Below are 20,405 nucleotides of genomic sequence, written 5' to 3' on the forward strand. Positions count from 1 at the left end.
AGCTTAATTGGAGAGGGTTCCTTAGCCAACCGAAGAGAGAACCCATTCCTGCATCATTTCGAATACAAGTTGTTTTTATTTATGTTATAACTTTAGGCGTACAAAGGAGAGAGTAGTGTAGTAGGGGGCAATGGGTGGGAAATATGTGCTGCTTAGTCTATTTGTAGAACTCGTGCTCCTGCTCGTCCTTCTTGATGTTGTTCTTATAGCCCTTCTCGAAGTCCTTGGCCAGGACGATGTAGCGGTTCTCGCGCACCGCGTGCATGCCAGCCTCCTGGCAAATGGCGTTTATATCGGCACCAGAGATCTTGTCCGGCCGCGCCACAAACTCCTCGAGATCTACGTCCTCACTGAGGTTCATCTTCGAGGTGATGGTGGAGAAGACGAGTCGCTTCTGGCGACGATCGGGCAGCGGGAACTCGATCTTTCGGTCCAGACGACCGGGACGCAGCAGGGCCGGATCCAGAGTATCCGCCCTGTTGGTGGCCATGATCACCTTAACATTGGTGGTCTGATCGAAGCCGTCCATCTGGTTGAGCAGCTCCAGCAGGATGCGCTGCACCTCGCGATCGGCACCCGTTTGGGCATCGAAACGCTTGGTGGCAATGGCATCGATCTCGTCGATGAAGATGATGGCCGGTGCGTTCTCCTTGGCCAGCCGGAAGACGTCGCGCACCATGCGTGGCCCCTCGCCGAGATACTTCTGCACGAACTCCGATCCGACCACGCGGATGAACGAGGCCGTTGTGTGATGGGCCACCGCCTTGGCCAACATGGTCTTGCCGCATCCTGGCGGTCCGTACATGAGGACACCGCGCGGCGGATCGATACCGATCTGCTTGTACAGCTCGAAGTGAGTCAGCGGCAGCTCGACGGCCTCCCGAATCTCCTGCTTCTGCATGTCCATGCCACCAATGTCCGCATAGCTCACATCGGGCTTCTCATCCGGCTGCAGCATCGAAATGGAGCTATCCGCCTCTGGCGGCAGCACGTCCACCAGGGCGTTGCTGTGCTTGTGCAGGGCCACCGAGGCGGAGGGCTTCAACAGCTCCCGATCGATGGTGGACAGGATGCGCACATAGTAGTTGGAGCCGGTGGTGGAGCCCACGATGCCTGTGTTTTGGTCGACGGCCTCCAGGAACTGGCCGATCACCAGCGGCACGGACTGGATGCGCTTCACCTCCTCCTGGGCATGGAGGTACTCCTTCTTCAGATTCCGCTGCTCATCCTTGATGTACTCCTCCTGCACCTCGATGAACTCCAGGGTCTTTTGCAGTTTCTGTGGGCCCAAAGGGGGATTAGCTTTGGCCAAGAGGGGAGAACCGGGCATTGCTTACCTTGTAGCGCACATACAGATCCTCCATGTCCAGTTCGTCCAGGGAACTGTGTGCATCCTTGGGTTTCAAGTCGGAGAGCTCGTCCTGGTGAGAGATAAAGGGAACAGAGAGATTATTTCGCTGGCCAGGCAACGGAGCCCCATGCACGCACCTTCTCCGGCATCAGAACGTCCATGTTGTACGGCATTGTTTCCTTCTAGCAGTGAGTTTCAGTTTTTAAGTTTGGTTGCGTTTTCTGCGATAAAATGACTCGTCAAAAACAAGCCGGCGGGGTGGCAACGCTGTAACACACACTGCAATCGATAGTCGGCAAATGGCCTATCGATGACACTTACTCGCATATGCATATCAAAACGGAAACTGCGTGAAATTGTTTTTTTTATTTATTTGTTAAAAATATGTTTTCGCATAAAATACATACAAATCTTATATATTCTCCTGCCTTGCAATAAGCATCCCCTGATATTCATTTATAAAAAAAAGTATCGATAGTTTAGTTTTTGAACAACAAATTAGATTTTCATTAAGAAGTTCCAATAAGAAATGTTGTGATAGCCAAAATTGACATATTTTGTTAAATGCATATTACTTTAACCAAGGGAACCAATATCGAATATGTTATCATTTAAAATAAAAGTGTATACGCTGGGAGGACTGCAGTTTTTGAATTACTTGCTTAAAACGACTTAATTACTTTTTCAAATGGCTGATTAGGAAAAGTACTTTTGGTATCTTTATATTTACAAATCGATAGAATTCAAGGCTAGGATTTAATTCAAATTTAATTACAAATAAGGGGAAACAGCTAGCATAAAAGCCTGAAGTACAAAAAAGTGTGATTAATTAGCAAGAAAGTCTAATTGACTAGGGTTTTAATTAAGAAATCTGCCAAAAATGTTTCGAAACAAGCAGTCACGCTATCGCACCTATCGATAGTTGGAGCGCCTTGCCCGAGTGTGTACACACTGGCCAACCCGACCATTTTGACGCGATTTCGATTTCCCATAAGAAAAAAAGAAACACACATTTAGCTCGGCCCGTTGCGTTGTGTGCGTGCGAACGAACCAAATATATACACACACGAGCTGGAGGACAGTGAAATCGAATTTGTGTTTATATGGCGCATTGATGGCTGATAATGCCGCCGCCGCCGCCGAAAAATCGTTTGGCCATCGTTAGTAACAGAAACAGAACGAGTGCAAGTGCGAGTGCTAAGACGAAAACGAAAACGAGTGCGATTGCCAGAAAGTATCGTCGTCGTCGTCGTCGTCCTGCTGCCCAGCCCCGCCCCCTCTGCCGCCGCCGTCGCCGCCGCCCCCTCTGCGCCGTACGCACGCATCGATTTGGGCTAAACGTTAGATACCTCCTAACGCAGTTGTTAGGGTGGAAAGAAAGGCCAGGGAAGAAAATAACACACTGCGAGAGCAGCAATACTGGCACTGCAATGCCCTGCTGCCGCTGATCCCATCCGGATCCGGAGAAAAAGCACGGCCACAGGGCTCCACACACAAATCCAAAAACCCCGGAAAAAGTGCAATACAATACAAATACAAATATACAAAAATATACAAATACAACCACGAAAAACGCAACGAAAAAGCAGAAGAGACAAGGTTAATCAACTAGAGTCCAAGTGGGAAAGTGTCGAGTGGTAATAATCATAATAATAATAATGCTATAGGCCAAAACAGTAAACCCGATAACAGAAGATACATCCCCGAGGAGGCGAAAATCGAAAATGTTTATTGTATAATTTCCAATTGAGCAGGTGTGCGTGTGTGTGTGTGCGTGTGCGTTTGCATGTGCGTGTGAGTAGTTTTTGTTTTTCGCTGCTTCTTCTTGCGGTTTATTTGTCAACAAAAAGAAGAAGGAAGTATTAAGCAGTGCTGCCTCTGCCTAACATTGTTGTCCGCCTCGCTTGCCCTGCTTGCAGGAGTGACGAAGCAGTGAACTTGTGCAACGAACCGACGAGGACGACCCAGTGGCCTCCACATGAAGACCATGTCGCGCTTCGGCCTGCGCCGCGGCTTCAAGTTCTCGGAGGAGCAGGTCAACGGCAAGAACTCGATACCAGCTACCTCGGCCTCGTCTGCCGCCACTGCCACCGCGCCCAATCCCCGCAAGAAACGGCAGCCCAGGCAGACGGACGTGGAGGCGGACGCCGAGCAGGAACAGGATCTGGATGCACACGAAGATCCAGCCGAACCGGATGTCGATCAGGAACCCATCTCGCTGATCTGCAGCCTGCCGCTGGAGCGGTTGCCCCGCCTGGTGGAGAAGCTGCATCAGCTGACGGAGGAACGGGAGAGGGAACGCGAGCGAGAACGGGAGCGGGACGAGGCCGCCGGCCTAGTTGGAGCTGGGGGCCACTCGAAGGTCCTGTGTCTGTACTGTGATAGGAAGTTCGCCTCCGCCAAGCTGCAGGCCAAGCATGTGGACAAGTTCCACACCGAGCGGCAGGAGCGACGCTGCAGCGGCCGCTCCACCAGCTCCAATTCCCATCCCGCCGGCGGCTTCCCCGGCTGCCAGTGGTGTGGCCAGCAGGCCGCCCATCGTGGCCGCCAGGTCACGCCTCCCCAGATCTGCCTGCCGGCCAAGCATCTGGAGCAGCTGTTCCAGCACCTCAGCGAACAGCATGCGGACAAGTACTTCGGCTGCCAGCCGTGTCGCCTGCGCTTCCAGGATGCGGACCATTTGTCTGGACACCAGCGACAACAGCATCCGCAGCAGCATCCCGAGGACACGCATGCCTCCTCCAAGCCCGGACTGATGGGCGCCGACGAGCCGGTGCTCTTTCGCCTGGGGCTCACCCAGAACCGGCTGCCCAGCCATCGGAATCGCAGTCAGCGCAAGGAGGAGGAGCCGCCGCCCCTGGCCACGCCTAGCTCCGGCAAATCCCGGAGCAGCAGCCGGGCGGCGGCGCAACGGCAACAGCATCATCATCAGCAGGCGCCCTCGCAGCAGGCCACTCCGGCTGGAGGCCAGGGTCTGCAGGCGCAGGAGGCTGTCAATCCGGATGCAGTTTTCCGGCTGCCAGCCAGCCTGGCCTGCGTCTCCTCCTCCGCCTCGTCCTTCTCCGCCGCCAACTCAGTGTTCGATGACAAGTTCTACAAGGATGTGGTCTTCAATGTGCGCCACAACCTTCAGAATCACCTCGACGGCCGGCTGTTGACCTCCCCATCATCATCCTCATCATCCTCATCGTCATCGTCCGCATCCCAGAAGCCGGAGCTCATCATGTTGCACGGACCAAGTCAGCTGGGACCCGGCGGCGCCTCCTATCCCACGCTACTGACCGCCGAGCAGTTTGGCGGCACGGGGGAACTCCTGCCGCTGGCCAAGTTCCGCCGGAGACCGCACACCAAGCACAGCTGGAAATGGAAGTGGGACTACGTGAAGAAGTTCACGCTGATCAACGAGGGCGGGCGGTTGGTGAAGAAGCTAAAGCAGCCCAACTACCTGGGACTGCGCGATCTCTCCAAGCTGGACATGTGGACGCAGCTGACGATGCGCCAGAAGCACGATCTCTCCCTCACGCTGGCGGAGGAGCAGAACCAGGAGCAGCGCCGCCTGCTGGAGCAGCTCAATTTGATATTGGAACGCCGCCTGCTGCCGCACATCATCCTGGAGCAGAACGAGCAGGCGGTGATCAAGTGTGAGAACGACGACGAGGATGATGGCCTGGATGCGCATCATCATCCTGGAGATGACCTGCTGCCGCAGACGTTCGCCGACGAGAATTTCCTCTCCCTGCTGCAGCTACAGCCGAGAACCGGGACCAGCGATCGGGACCAGGAGAGGGATCGAGACAGGGATAGGGAGCAGGAGCGGATCAGGAGCCGAAGGGCTGTCGTGCTCAGCGGCGAGTGGGCACGACCACGCCTCTATCTGTGCATCTGCTGCGGCGCCAAGTTCGACCAGCGCAAATCGCTGGAGGAGCACAAGACCTTCCGCCACTCACACATCTATGCCACGCACTACGAGGTCGTGGGTCGGGAACTGTTGGCGGGCAATCTGCTGCGGCATCTCTTCATCCCCAAGCGGGCACTTGGACGCTTTGCCGCCGCGAGCAACTGCATCCGCTGGCCGCAGATTGGTCCGGCCCCGGTGCATCAGCCCAAGCAGGAGCAGGAGCGCGTTCAGCCGGAGGAGGAGACGAGGTCGTCGGCCTCCTCGCGCTCCTCATACGAACTGTCCACACCCACTCCACTGTCGGGTCTGGAGCAGCAGCAACCGTCGCCTGCCTCGGGATCGGGCAATGCGTCTTCGTCGTCCTCCTGCTCGCCCAGCTCATCATCCGCCTCCACCCTTATGTCCACCGCCCCCACCTCGATGTCCCACTCCACCTGCACCTCCTCCGCTGCGACCACAACGCTGTCCTCCACCTCGTCCGCTCCTTCCAGCTGCACCAAGTGCGGTCGCAAGTGCAGCGGACTCATGGATCTCTATCGCCACATGCTGGACTGCTCCGGTGACTATGTGTGGTCGCTGGCCAAGAAGCGCAAGTATCGCTACTACTGCGGCACCAAGAAGCGACGTGCCTTCTCCAAGAAGCCGCTCAAGCAGCTCTCCGCCCGCAAGAAGGAGAAGCTGGAGGTGGAGGAGGGAGCCGGCGAGGGCGAAGCCGAGGGAGAGGGCGATGGAGAGGCGGAGGGCGAGGAGAGCGGCTCCAGTTCATCCAAGTTGAAGAACTCGCCGCGCCAAAGGCCCAGCGATGGTAAGAGTGCTCCATCATGTGTACTTATTCACCAAATTTAATATTTATCTATCCCCCTTCCAGCTGAATCCATTCGGAAGATGCTGGAGAACCTGCCCGCCAAGCGGATCTGCAAGAAGATCTTCCCCGTGGACAACAAGGCCAAGCGCAAGGCCAAGAACAAGGCCAAGGCCAAGTCCATGGCCAAGTCGTTGGTCAAGTCGAAGTCTAAGCAGCAGCGGAGCGGCACCAAGAGAATCTACAATCAGCACCTGCTGCGCACCACGAGATCCCGATCGAGATCCTCGGTGGTGGCCACTGGCTCCTCGGCCGCCGCTGTTGCCGCCCAGCAGCAGCGCAGTCGCCGCAAGCAGAAGCAACAACAACAGCAGCAGCAGCAGCATCAAAAGGCCAAGCTCGACAAGGCCAAATCTCCGCCAGAGCCTCAACCGGCTGCCTCCGAATCGGAGCAATTGCCAGCCAAACTAGAGGCACAAGCGTCCGCACCCGCGCCCGCACCCACAGTCACTGCCAAGTCACGATCTCCCGCTGAGGAAAAGCCTTCCCTGCGGCTGGAGCTGCCACTCACACTTCCGGAGGCAGCTGCTCCGCCCGCCACCGTTCAGGAATCGGAGCCCGCATCGCCCACTTCCAGCAAGCAGCTAATGCCCACACCGCCCACAACGCCTGCGCCGGCCACCAAATCCCCGCCAGCCGCAGCTGTTGCTCCCTCCTTCTCCGCCAGCACTCGACTGGCGACACCCAATTCGACTGTGAAGCGTAGCAAGAGGATTAGCGACTGCATTGCCATGCTCACGGGCAAACTGGAGGAGAAACTCAAGACAGAGCAAGTGCCACCGCCTGCGCCGTTGGAAAGGGACAAGGAGAAGGAGAAACAGGAGCAGGATAGGCCGGTGGAAAAGGTGGACAAGACACCGAAACTGGTGGACTCACCTGCAGTACCTCCGCACGCCGCTGAAAATGAGCGGATGCAGCCAAAGACGCCGAAACGCAAGGCAGTGTCGCGACGAATCATCAAAGTGGATGCCACACCGGAGGCAGTGGTCGAGTCGGTTCAGGGGCTGCCAGAAGCGGTGGCCATTCCAGCTCAAGTTCCCGTAGCAGTACCAGTTCCGCCTCCTGCACCTGCTCCTCCCACTGCGGTTCCAGCTCTGCCACCACCTGTGTTTAGCAGCATGCCAGTGCCTGCGCCAGCTCCTGCTCCTGCTCCTGCTCCTCCGCCAGTCGTGGAACCAGCTCCTCTGCCAGTCGTTGCACCTGCTACTCCGCCAGTCACAGCACCGGCTCCTCCTCCGCCAGTTGCTGCCGTGGCCCATCCACCACCGAGGCGCACGCCCACCAAGGCGGCGGCCAAACAGATGGCTGCCCCACCACCGAAACCAGCCTCGTTGGCCTCCCTCAAGCAGTATCCTCCGCTGGAACCGCAGCTGGCCGTGGTGCCGCCTCCTAATCCGGCGCCTCTGCCACTCGCTGTGCCCGTGGCCATGCCGTTGGGAATGCCAGCTCCAATGGCGGTGGGTCCAGTGCCCGTGAACGTCAACATGCTGGCCAAGCTGCCGCTGTATATGCCACAGCTGCAGGCGAATCCCAATCCAAATCCCAATGCAGCACCGACCACAATGTTCATGATGGATCATCAACCCTTGAACTTGACTAGTCAGCGAGGAGTGCTTCAAAAGCCCATGATTAGTGGCACTACGGGGGATCCGGGACTCGTGGGACTGCAGCATCATCGCTCAGGAGGCATGCCACCCAGGCGGCAAACAATCTGCGGATTCGAGGCAAGAAACTTGATTGGCTTGGACATGGACATGGAGCCGTTGGATCTGTCGAAGAAGTCGAGCAGGAAGCCGTCGCCGGTGCCGCCGCCAAGGATGCAGCAAGAGCTGCCGATGCCAATGGTTCCACTGCCGCTGGTGACAGGAGCAAGTGCAATGCCACCTCAGAATCAATTGCAGCCAGGAGGAACGATTCCGACGGCCGGTGGTGCTCCGGTTCCTTGTCAGCTGGCCATGCCAGGCGGAATGCCCGCTCCACTGGCCTCGCACTATTACTCCAACCTGGATCTGCTCAAGATCCCGCAGGTGCGCAATCCCGGCACTGGCGTGGTGGTGCCCTCCAGTGGTCCACCACCTGTTTCGGTGTCCTCATCATCGGTCGCTCTGCCCGTGCATCCCGTCAAGAGTTCGGGTGGCAAAAAGCGCTCTCTGGAGGGAACAGGCAATTCCAAAAAGGATCACGGAAAGGGCCAGGCCAAGGTGTGTCCGCGCATGGATGAGGTGGTCAACAACCATATCGACGATGCCATCAATTCGGTCATAATGGCCGTCCAGGCGAGTTTGCCGGACGACGATGAGGAGGAGGAGCTGGCCAAAAAGGAAAAGGAAAGAGAGAGGGAACGAGAAAGGGAAAGAGAAAGGGAAAAGGAGAAGCTGGAGGAAGCGCTACCCAAGCCGAGCAACTGCATCCTGGCGTTGCAGCCCCCTGCGGGATTACTCCCGTCACCAGCCTTGGACAAAGTACCACCTGTAAATGCAATTCCTGCTGTGGTTATTCCTCCGGCTGCCCTGGTGCCAGTAACTACGGTCCCGCAGCAGCCTGTGTCTGTCAAGAATTTGACGCCCAAGAAGCGTTCCATGCGCTCGCGAACCATCGACTGTCGCTCTGCCCTGCTTGCCATGGAGGAGACTTTGCCGGTGGCTCCCTTGCAGCAGTGCATCCCGCTGCCGGTGAATGGAGATGCTAGCATGGCCAAAGGAGAGATCCCCCGACTGCCGGATATAATACCAGCTACAGTTCCTGCTCCAGCTGCTATAGTGCCCCAACTACCCGTCCTGGTTGAAGGTCCAGTGATGAGTCTTAGGGAGATGAAGCCGGAAACAATTCAGTTGGTCACCGAACCGACGACCATTCCTGCCGCCTCTCCTCCGCCCGTGGAGCAGGAGTCTCCGGAATCCCCTGATCCTGTACCAAGGCCCGAGACGCCTGTGCCTGCACCTGTGCCCGTCTCCGTCATTTCGGTGGCGCCCGCTTTGCCGCTGCCACTACCACGCACTACCACGCCCCCGCCCACCACCATGGCGGAGACGAACTGCAGCTCCCTGATGGAGGAGCACAGCAGCAACCTGAACAACAACACCTCCTCGGGCTTCCACAGTCTGGCCCAGTCGGAGCAGCCCATGCCAACGGCAGCCACGACGCCAGCCGAGGAACCTCCTCCGGCCAAGGAGGAGGAGGAGCTGCTGCCGGCCAAAAAGAAGCAGCGTCGCCGGCGGAAGAACGAATTGGCGGCCATTGTGGCCGATCAGCTGCTGGAGAGCTTTAAGATCGACAACGCGCGCAGGGATAACCTCAAGAAGCTGGAGAATCTGGCGTACGAGAAGAGCGAGGACCTGCTGCTCACCGGGATGCTGCTCATGTCCAGCACCAAGCGCAATGCGACACTTGGGCCATCCGCCGCTGCTGCCGCGAAGCTGAAAAAGGAGGCCGAGGCGGTGGCAGAGATGCCAGCCAATCCTCCTGGGCGCGGCCGGCCAAAGCGTCGCCAGAGCTGCTACTATCGCCGGGGAAAGGCAGGTGAAGGAGGAGGAAGAGGAGGATCCGTCGCTGGAAAGGCCACCAATGAAAACATAAGTCTGCTTAAGTCTTCGCTGGAGTCCTTCTCCATTGGCATCGAGAAGCAGCTGCTGGCCAAGGAGGCCAGGGAGGCGAAGGACTCGCAGCCGACGACCGGAGCTGGCGGCCTGTCCCAGCCACCAGTCAGTTCCATTCTGCGCCCGAGCATTCTTAGCAGCGCTGTGGCCAGGGATCATCATCATCAGCAGCAGCAGTCAAAGCATAAGGAGCAGCAGCAGCTGGAGAAGCAGGATCAGACCGCTCCGGCGGCCACTTTCAGTCGTGATCCACGGCTGAACAAGAACATACACAAGGAGCCGCAGGTGGAGCACAAGCAGCCACCCAGGGAGCAGCCGGCGCCCACGACGAACGAGAATGCCGAGGAGGATGACAACTACCTCACGGAGATTGCCAAGAATGTAAACGAGAAGATCATGTCGGCCACCACGAACGAGGACTTTGAGTTCGCCCACGACGAATTCGACGGTGAGGGCGATCCCGACCAGGATCAGGACCAGGACAAGTACTACCGACCGCCCACCTCGATGAGCGTGCGCAGTGCTCCGAATCTAAACGATGAGCACTCGAACTTCGGCTCCATGTGCGACGATAACACGAACACCGAGGTGATGGACATGGATCTGGACGATGAGATGAGTGTGTACACTAGTTACTCCCAGGATCTGGGACGCGGCGGACGCGGTCGTCGGCGGAGGAGGCGAAGGAGCGTGCTGCTCACGCGACGTCCCAAGAAACGGACGCAGCGCAGCGAAATGGATGCCGAGAAGTACGGCTGCAAGCTGTGCGGCAAGAGCTTCTTCACCGCCACATCCCTGTCCAAGCACAACATGACTCTGGCCCACGTGTCCAAGGTGTCTGCCCAGGAGTACCTGCAGTCGCAGACGGCTCCGTCCAGTCCGCAGGATGCTCACCACTATCTGGACGACAAGAGGGAACGGCAGGACGAGGTGGCCAGCAAGGTGCAGCGTCAGGAGGAGCAGCCGGCGACAGCAGCTCCGCAGCAGATGAGAGCCTCGGTGCTGATGGTTCACTCGCAGATGGCACATCAGGAGAGGGAAAGGGAGAGGGAGAGGGAAAAGGAGCGCGAGCGCGATCGCGATCGCGAGAGGGAGCTGCAGATGAGGGAGGACCAGGAGAGGGACCGGCTGCAGAGGGAACAGGATCACCATCACCAGCAGCAGCAGCAACAACAGCAGCAGCAGGAGCAAGTGCATCATGTGATCACAGAGGCAAGCCTGCGGCTGCACGACAACCAGCACAGTCCCACAGCTCCAACCGCCTCCCGTCTCAATCTCAATCCCGACGAGCGTCTCTTCTACGAGTGCTGCAACATCCTGAAGAGCGCCGAGACGCCGCGCACGCATCCTGGCGGCGGAGCAGGTCCAGCAGCCACCTCCGTGATAGTGACGGCGGGCAGAAAGCAGCCGCCACCGCCTCCAGCCTCGCCCTCGCCGTCTCGCTCATCCTCGCTGCCGCCACCGGCCTCACCATCGCCATCGCCATCGCTTCCACCGCCTGGCTCTCCGTCGCTTTCCCTGCCTCCGCCGGCCTCGCCATCGCCATCGCCTTCGCCGCCGCCACTCTTAGAGGCTCGTCATCCTGCTCCTGCTTCAGCGCCTGTTCCAGCTCCTCCCCAGCCGGCGCCTGCGGTATGCCACCAGCCGGTCATCCAACAGCTGTTCCGCAACCCGCCCGCAGTCACGCCCACCACCACGCCCACGTAAGATTCCACTTAACCCGCTTTTAGTCGAGCTCCTCCATTAGATATCCTTCAAAATATATGCATGCTTTGGGTATCTTTTGGTGTGGAAACTGGACCACACGGTTCTTAGCAATGCACTCATCCATGCAACCTCTTTTTATTCCAGCAATCACAACCGGCTCTCGCCCAGCTACTCGGCGGTGTCCCAGTTCTCGGCCACCACCACGTCCCGCTTCAAGACCAAGGCCGCCATGAAGGGCTACGAGAACGTGAACCTGCAGCTGGACATGCCGGAGCTGGCCAAGTCGGGCCGGGGGGTCTGTAAGCTGACCGAATTGGCGGACATTGCGCTGGGCAGCGAGAAGCCCGGCGGTGACTTCCTGCCTCACCTGCCGCCCGCGCCGGTGGCTCCTGCGGCGCCGGCTGCTTTACAGCCGGCCATCCAACAGACGCCCACGCCCACGGTGCCAATGGAGCAACAGCAGAGCTCCACCTCCTCGAAGACGATCATGCACGCCTCCATCATCAAGGCGGTGGCGGGCGTGGCCAGTTCGGCGACCCTGCCTCCAGCCTCTGGAAGGATTGTTATACCCGAGCGTCCGTTCAAGAACATTGGGCTGGAGGAGAAGGCCCCGATAACCTTCCAGAAGCCCAAGACATGCGTGAATCTGCTGCAGGAACAGGACAACAACAGCGTCTCGACGGCCAGTTACTCCGACCGTGATGATTACGATTTCGGGACTCTGAGTTGTGACGGCGATGTGGAGCCGGAGCCAGAGCCAGAGGTTAGAGCAGGGACCGTCGCAGAAAGAGGGATCCTGCCCCAGGCAGCCGCGGGCGGAGGTCGAGCCGTGTCGACGTCCAGCTCGTCGTCCTCCTCCTCCTCGTCGGCGGATAATAGCAGGAGTGGCAGCCGGAGCAGCAGCAGCAGCTCCAGTCGAGCCACGGCCAAAACATTCGAGAACAAATCGCTGATCATGGGCAGGATTTTCAAGCACGCCAGCAGCGCCAAGGCCACACCCGTGATGGCCACTTCGGCGGCCATGCTGCCGGGTCCCAGTGTGGTGCCCGGCATGGCCAAGATCAAGGCGCTGCCCAAGAACCAAGCGAATCTCGACCAGATCTTCGATGAGTTGCGTGGCGGCGGTGGAGCGGCCAAGTCATCGGAAGTGGAGTCATCTTCTGCAGCTCTCCAGCAGGAGAGCTGGGAGCGGCATCATATGCCGCAGCAGCAGACGCAGCCACACCACCACCACCATCAGCAGCAGCATCATCAACACAGCCATCACCACCACCACCATCATCATCATCACCAGGTGGAGCCCATGGCGGCGCCAGCAGCTCCGGCAGCGCCGGCGGCCATGCCAGCGCCCAGTGCCTTACCACCTGGCAGAAAACCGAAGAACTCCACGGGCAACACAGCCAAGAAGGCCACCAAATCCACACCGGCCAAGACGAAGGCCAAATCAAAGGTGGCCGCCGTTGCCTCTGGATCTTCGTCATCCAACCGCAAGCCCCGCAAGGATCTGACCAAGCTGCAGTCCGAGCTGGGCATGAGTCACGAGGAGATCGAGCAGCTGATCGACGAGGGACAGCGCAAGTCAAAGCGTCGCTGCGCCACCAACCGGCCCAAGAAGCTGGTGGAGACCTGGAGCTCCGATGAGTACGAGGAGTTTCTGTCGACCAAGGACATCATAGCGCTGATCGAGCAAAAGGAGCAGCAGGAACAGCGACGCAAGCGGAAAACCAGCGAGGCGAACACTCAGCCAGAGCAAGTGGCTCCACCGGTGGCCAGCAAGAAGGCCCAGACGCCGCAGGCGCCGCCGGCGAAGCGAAAGAACCGCGCTGGCGAAAAGAAGAAAGCGCCTCCTCCAGAGGTGGAGCAACCAAAGCCGCGGGCCAGGCAGAGAAATCAGCAACAGCCGCCCCCTGCGCCACCACCACCTCTGCCTCCTGTTGTCAACGCTCCTCCTCCGCCTCAGCCAGAAGCGGTGGCGCCTCCTGCCAGGGGAAAATCCAAAGCAGCATCCAAGAGTAGAACTCCAGCGAGCAAGGCAACCAACAACCGCAAAAAGCGTGCAAGTGAAAAGACGCTTAAGACGCCACAAGCCAAGGAGGATGAGGATGAGGAAGAGGCGGAGGCAGATGTGGATGTGGAGCCACCAACCAGGACACGCAGCTCTAGGCAGCAGCCCAAGGGCAAGGTTGAACAGGAGGCAGAACCAGCAGCAGCAGCACCACCACCGCCGCCACCATCACTGCTCGCAGCTCCGCAAGAACCGCAAAAGGAGAGGATCAAGGCGCGCTACAGCAATCAGCAGCATGTGCCGCCGCCACCGCATCCCCGGAGCAGCTCCGTCGCCACCACCAGCAGCACCACCACCAATAACAACAACAACAGCAGCAGCAGCAACAAGAATCTAAAGACCAAGCGGAGATCCCAGAATAGCCGCCAATCGCCGGCGCGAAGAAAGCGTCCGGCGAGCGAGAAGCAGCTGTACTACTGGAGCAGCTCCAGCGACGATGAGTTCGGACGCCTGGACGACGAGGGCGAGGCAGCCGACGGCGGATCCCGGCCAGGAGCAGGTAGCGAGCAGAGAGACGGAAATCGAATGGAGCTGGAGCCGGAGGAGGCGTCCCCATCGCCCGGCAAGCACTTCGAGGAGAACGAGCCGTACCAGAAGCACGGCTGGATCGTAGGCGACTCGCACAAGAAGCTGGTGAAGCTGCTGGCCATCGCCAAGGGCAGCAAGAAGGTGGACAATTGCGGTGTCAAGCGGCGTACGCCCAAGCGCAAGTGCTAGAAGTGGGCGGGTGAGGAGCACCAGCTGGAGGAGGCGGATGAGGAGGAGGAGGACAGCTTCCTCCTGCCGGAGGACAAGTCATAGCCATAGGCCTCGAGGGCGGAGTCGGCGCGGGCAGCCGACGACCCATCGCCGCCATCGATCACATACGTACTGCCATTGTGTCATCATTAATCGTTAACACCGGCGCCAGGAGGGGATTACCCCAGTCGTCCTCCTGGCCCATGGTACCCATTAACCGTATGCGGAGTATATGCAAGATATTTTTCTTTTTCTTTTAAACATCTAAGCGTTACATTATTTAGGTTTTTTTTTATTAAATGTATTTATAATTAATAAACAAAACAAACAAAAAAGCGAAAAAGCAACAAATATAAATTTGAGCACAATTAAAACATGTAACTTTTGACTTTTTTAAGTGATAATAGGTAATAGTCCCGATAAGAAAAGTAATACCAGGGTTTTCCTCAATTTAACTTCTTTTTTATTTTATATTTTACAACTAACGGTATCTTTACATATATAACATGTAAAAAAAATAGAGTTAAGGAATAGTTAAAAAAAACGTAGAACACAATGGAAGCAACGACGACGTGGCGGAACGAACGCAGGCGTCTCGGCGAGCTCACATCCAGTCCATGGTTGTTGTTGATGATGATGTTTCTGCTTTTGCCAAAGGATAAATGCGAAGCAAAACAAGGTTCCATCAAGGATTAGAATGTGTGTGTGTGTGTGTGTGTGTATGGGAGTCAAAAGAGGTGTGAATCTGGCTGGATGCACCGATGTAAGAGATATTGGTGGGTCTCGCCTCGACCGGTGACTGGTATTGGTGGTGGTTCTGCGTTCGCTGGCCTCTCTGCGTCGTCGTTCCCGTCCATCTATGCCGATCCTTCATCATCTCACTCTCTCTCACTGTGTGTGTATGTGTGTCGGGGTTGAGGTGTGGCGGCTTACATCATGCCACCCATGCCGCCCATGCCTCCCATGCCGCCCATTCCACCCATGCCGGGCATGCCGCCGGCGGGACCATCCTCCTTGGGTAGCTCGGTCACCACAGCCTCGGCGGTGGTCAGCAGAGAGGCCACACCGGAGGCGTCTGTGATGGCAGTGCGCACCACCTTGGTGGGATCGATGATGCCCTTCTCGATCAGATTGCCGTACTCGCCCTTCAGCGCATCGTAGCCGTAGTCACCGGTCTGGGTCTCCACCTTGGCCACCACCATGGCGCCATCAACGCCGGCGTTCTTGGCAATCGTCATGCAGGGCATGCGCAGGGCACGACGGACAATCTCAACGCCAAGGTTCTGGGGGGAGGGAGATAATCACGATTCAATACAGATTGCCAAGCCAAAACGAAGCCTCATCTTACCTGATCCTCGTTGGTGGTCTTCACACCGTCCAACTTCTCAATGCAGCGCAGCAGAGCGGTGCCGCCTCCGGGAACGATTCCCTCTTCGACGGCCGCACGGGTGGCGTTCAGGGCATCGTGAACGCGGTCCTTCTTCTCGTTGACCTCCACCTCGCTGGAGCCGCCGACGCGCAGCAGGGCAACGCCCGAGGCCAAGCGGGCCAGGCGCTCCTGCAGCTTCTCCTTCTCGTACTCGGAGGTGGTGTCTTCAATCTGCTCCTTGATCTGGTTGGCGCGACGCAGCACATCCTCCTTCTTGCCCTTGCCCTTCAGCAGCAGGGTGTCATCCTTGGTGATCACAACCTCACCAACCTGACCCAAGTCGCTGACCTTCACATCCTCCAGCTTGACGAGATCAGCATCATCGCCAAAGATAATGCCGCCGGAGGCGATGGCCATGTCGGTCAGGGTGCTCTTGCGGTTGTCACCGAATCCGGGAGCCTTGACGGCAGCCACCTGCAGGCCGATCTTCAGACGGTTCACCACCAGGGTGCTCAGGGCCTCGCCATCGATGTCCTCGGCAATGATCACAAGGGGCTTGCGCTGGGCATTGGCCAGCTCCAGAGCGGGAATGATGCTCTGCACCGACGAGATCTTCTTCTCGGACAGCAGGAGCAGGGCATCCTGGAACTCCACCTTGGCGCCCTTCGAGGAGTTGATGAAGTAGGGGGAAATGTAGCCGCGGTCGAACTTCATGCCCTCGATCACTTCCAGCTCATCGTTGAGGGTCTTGCCATCCTTGACGGTGATGACGCCATCGCGTCCCACCTTCTTCATGGCCTCGCTGATCAGATTGCCGATGGCCTGATCGCCGTTGGCCGAGATGGTGGCCACCTGGGCGATCTCCTCGGGCGTCTTCACGGGGCGCGACATGGCCTTCAGGTGGTCCTTAACCGTCTCAACGGCCAGCATGACACCGCGACGGATCTCGACGGGATTGGCGCCCTTCGAGATCTTCTCGAAGCCCTCCTTGGCAATGGCGCGGGCCAGAACGGTGGCCGTGGTGGTGCCATCGCCAGCCTCCTCATTGGTATTGTTGGCCACATCCTGGACCAGCTTGGCTCCAATGTTCTGGAACTTGTCCTTCAGCTCAATGGACTTGGCAACGGTGACGCCATCCTTGGTGATCTTGGGCGAGCCCCACGACTGCTCGATGATGACGTTGCGACCCTTGGGTCCCATGGTCACCGCCACGGCATCGGCCAGCACATCGACGCCCTGGAGCATCATGGCGCGCACCTCAGGACCGAATCTCACGTCCTTGGCATAGCCGCGCATGGCCAGCTGGCGGCTGATGGAGGTGCGAGCAAGCGAAACTGGCAAACGGAACATCTATTGGAGGAGAGAGGTGGACTAAGATTAGTCAAGATTATCGGATTGGGCGGGGGGCGGCCACGGAGCACGTGCTCCGGCCAAGAGATCCCCCAAGATGCGGTGTCTTCGCGTTGTTTACCCCGTAATTTCTCAGTTGATAAGCGAGTGCGCCACGCGGGTCAAAGTACAGAAATGGATTTTGATCTTTTTTAATGTGAAAGTTTTTAAAAAAACAAGGCAGAGCAAATGAAGTTCTACACACAGACTGATTGAATTGACTGAAAACTATGACTAGACGGATTGTGACATTTATGACATTAAATTCCAAGGCACACTTAGATAACATTTTTTTTAAAAGATGATGTAAAGACAAGAGATTTTTGGAAATTACATAAATGTATAAAGTCAAAGTGGCTTGTATTATGGAATTACTGGTTTCACAAAAAATTATTCTTAATTTTAAATTAGATAAATATTAAATAGAAAGCGATTTATTAGAATTATTGTGATTCCAATGGGATATTACTACATGCTGAACATAATAATTCAAAACTCGCTATTTTCTCTTATTTTTAACATCACGCACGTGGATTAGATAATATAATCAAGTCTTAAAAATGTAAATGGCGAATAGTTAAAAACACTGAAAAATAACAAGATCATATAATATTTATAAACAAAAAAATTTTTTAAAAAATTACATAAGCCATTGAATAAACATGTTTTTGTTGCTAAGCGTGTATTATTATTTATCAATTTGTAAGCACTTATTATTTTATTATCAACTATAATGGTGAAACTTTTAAACAGATAGTTAAAATATTAAGTATTCATAAAGATGAAAAATAACCAACTTTTTAAGAATAAAACAAACACTGCTTTGGAAATCAAATCGTTAGATCATCGAGGCTCCACCGTACCGGCCAGGCCCCTTCCAGTGCCCTCGCCCCCCCTGGAATTCACAACAAAGGCATCACGGCAGCGAGCGTTCCAGAAGAAACGATTTATGTAACCAGTCGGGGGAAAATTGGATACCCCCAAAAATCGGAGGGCCTGTTATTCAATAAACCCAAGATTTCCGCAAGGGGAGAGGAGGGGAAGGAAAATAAAAGAAAAGGGCGAGAGCAAGCAGCACATGCAATGCCAAGGAGAAATGTGAAATCGCCTTCGGTAGCCGGCAAGCAGTGGAAAACATGTGCACTTTCCCAACTAACTTTTTCCTGGCTTTCCAGTGTGCGTATGTGTGTGCGTAGGGCCGCTTAATGGAATTAACTATTTAATAATCTATCAATATGCAAACATCGCTTACTTTCCGCTGATCAATCAGCAGAACTTTCTGGAAACACGATTTGCCGGCTATCCGCCAGATTGTTCGCTCTTATATAATCGCCAATCACACACACACACGCACATAAGCTTGGAATGCAGTCGCGAAAAACGGTATTTGTGCCATTGGATAAAATAAAAAGACTTACTGTGAATAAAACTGGTACTGCGATATTTCAACAAGACAGTTGAACGAATATTCCCGATTCTATTTGATGTGAAACAACAAGCTCACTCCACTTCAGTTTTGACTTGCTTCGAAATGTGCGGTTCCTAACCTTAATGTGGATTAGAGGTGGCAGCATCGGTGGAAACATCGATGTTTTGAAAATATCGATCATTGACCTGGCGCGATGTATGTATCGATAATTGTTATCGGGTTTAACGCAGTTTTGAGCATTTCTATACTTATTTAATTTAATTCAATGACACATTTTTTATACCCTTGCAGAGGGTATATTGATTTCAGTCAGAAGTTTGCAACGCAGTGAAGGAGACGTTTCCGACCCCATAAAGTATATATATTCTTGATCAGCATGACTAGACGAGTCGATCTAGCCATGTCCGTCTGTCCGTCTGTCCGTCTGTCCGTCTGTCCGTCTGTCCGTCTGTCCGTCTGTCCGTCTGTCCGTCCGTTTCTACGCAAACTAGTCTCTCAGTTTTAAAGCTATCGGGCTGAAACTTTCCCAAAAGTCTTATATCTTTTGCAGGTAGTATATAAGTCGGAACCAGCCGGATCGGACAACTATATCTTATAGCTCCCATAGGAATAATCGGACAAAAAAATGAAAAAAAATTATATCTTTGGTGTTTTTTAGCATAAAAACTCCTAAGCTTGGAAATAACAATTTTTAAATAATTTTGAATTTTGAATTAAATATTATCGAAATCGGACGACTATATCATATAGCTGCCATAGGAACGATCGGAAAATTTGTGGAAAAATAATATGAAAAAAATTATAGCTTCGGTGTTTTTCAACATATAACCTCCAACGCTTGGAAATAACATTTTTTAATTAGTTCTGAATTTCGAATTAAATTTTATCAAAATCGGACGACTATGTCATATAGCTGCCATAGGAACGATCGCAAAATTGGTAGAAAAATAATATGAAACAAATTATAGCTTCGGTGTTTTTTAACATATAACCTCCTACGCTTGGAAATAACATTTTTTAATTAGTTCTGAATTTCGAATTTAATTTTATCAAAATCGGACGACTATATCATATAGCTGCCATAGGAACGATCGGAAAATTGCTACGAAAATAATATGAACCAAATTATAGCTTCGGTGTTTTTTGACATATTATCTTATACTATTGGGAATATCATTTTTTGTGTTTTTAAATTTAATAATTATAGCTGCAAGGGTATATAAGCTTCGGCTTGCCGAAGCTAACTTCCTTTCTTGTTTTAATTTGAAGTGAGTCTGAATTAAATATAAAAATATATATATAGACATCTATATTTTTAATTTTATTTTCGGCTTGCTTTGTATTGTAAATTAGCCCAACCTTAAAACTAGCCAAACACGGACTCAATCGACATGAATTCTACTACGTGTAAATTACAAAAATTCACGTTTAAAGTGCCGCCCCACACATTTAATTATTATTATGGCGAAAAATCGAGTTGGCGCGGCGGCTTAGTGTTGCGCAAAACTTTTAGGAAATATAAGTAATCGAATATAGTATCGAATGGAGATGGCCCAACAAATTAAAAGATTGGTGTGTGTACGAGCTATTACTTTAAATGGACCATTAAATTGGGTTAAAATTTGACCCTCGTTTCAAAGAAAACTTTTAATGTAGAATTAGAATATTAGAGAATTCAACAACAAACTCTTGGAGTTATCCCACTTCTAAATCGGGATCCAATATCTCAAGTTCTGAAATCTAGAAGAGCAGTTTTTGGTTACCATTCTGACAGTCATTGGAAATACGAAAAAATCAAACATGACCCTCTTTTAAAAATAAATATTGTAATGTAGAACATAAGGGAATTCAATCACAAATTCATAGAGGCATCCCACATCAAAATCGGAGTCCAATAACCCAAGTTGTGAGTTTAGAAGTGCAGTTTTGAGTTCTCATTCTAAAAACCATTGGAAATTTGGAAAATCCTAACATGAAAATGGGATACAATTTTGACCCTCT

The 20,405-nt window shown here is 54.2% G+C and overlaps 3 protein-coding genes across 3 annotated transcripts; 1 reads left to right on the plus strand and 2 right to left on the minus strand.

Annotated features, from left to right (window-relative positions):
- Window positions 1–51: 51 nt before the first annotated feature.
- Window positions 52–1,635, minus strand: LOC119557864 (26S proteasome regulatory subunit 6B). The gene is made up of 3 exons (XM_037870862.1): window positions 1,489–1,635; window positions 1,338–1,421; window positions 52–1,279 (listed from the first exon to the last, which is right to left on the minus strand). Exons 1-3 carry the CDS (start codon window positions 1,522–1,524, stop codon window positions 158–160), a joined length of 1,242 nt encoding a protein of 413 aa, XP_037726790.1. The 5' UTR covers window positions 1,525–1,635; the 3' UTR covers window positions 52–157.
- Window positions 1,636–2,338: 703 nt separating this feature from the next.
- Window positions 2,339–14,585, plus strand: LOC119556693. Its single transcript, XM_037869089.1, has 4 exons — window positions 2,339–2,988; window positions 3,271–6,054; window positions 6,118–11,410; window positions 11,559–14,585. Exons 2-4 carry the CDS (start codon window positions 3,330–3,332, stop codon window positions 14,194–14,196), a joined length of 10,656 nt encoding a protein of 3,551 aa, XP_037725017.1. The 5' UTR covers window positions 2,339–2,988; window positions 3,271–3,329; the 3' UTR covers window positions 14,197–14,585.
- An 82-nt stretch (window positions 14,586–14,667) lies between these two features.
- Window positions 14,668–17,185, minus strand: LOC119556694 (heat shock protein 60A). Its single transcript, XM_037869090.1, has 3 exons — window positions 17,058–17,185; window positions 15,566–16,936; window positions 14,668–15,500 (listed from the first exon to the last, which is right to left on the minus strand). The coding sequence occupies exons 2-3, from the start codon at window positions 16,934–16,936 to the stop codon at window positions 15,147–15,149; spliced, it is 1,725 nt and encodes a 574-aa protein (XP_037725018.1). The 5' UTR covers window positions 17,058–17,185; the 3' UTR covers window positions 14,668–15,146.
- Between the last annotated feature and the right edge of the window lie 3,220 nt (window positions 17,186–20,405).

This window comes from Drosophila subpulchrella, chromosome X (assembly GCF_014743375.2).
Source record: "Drosophila subpulchrella strain 33 F10 #4 breed RU33 chromosome X, RU_Dsub_v1.1 Primary Assembly, whole genome shotgun sequence".
NCBI classification, from domain to species: Eukaryota; Metazoa; Arthropoda; class Insecta; order Diptera; family Drosophilidae; genus Drosophila; species Drosophila subpulchrella.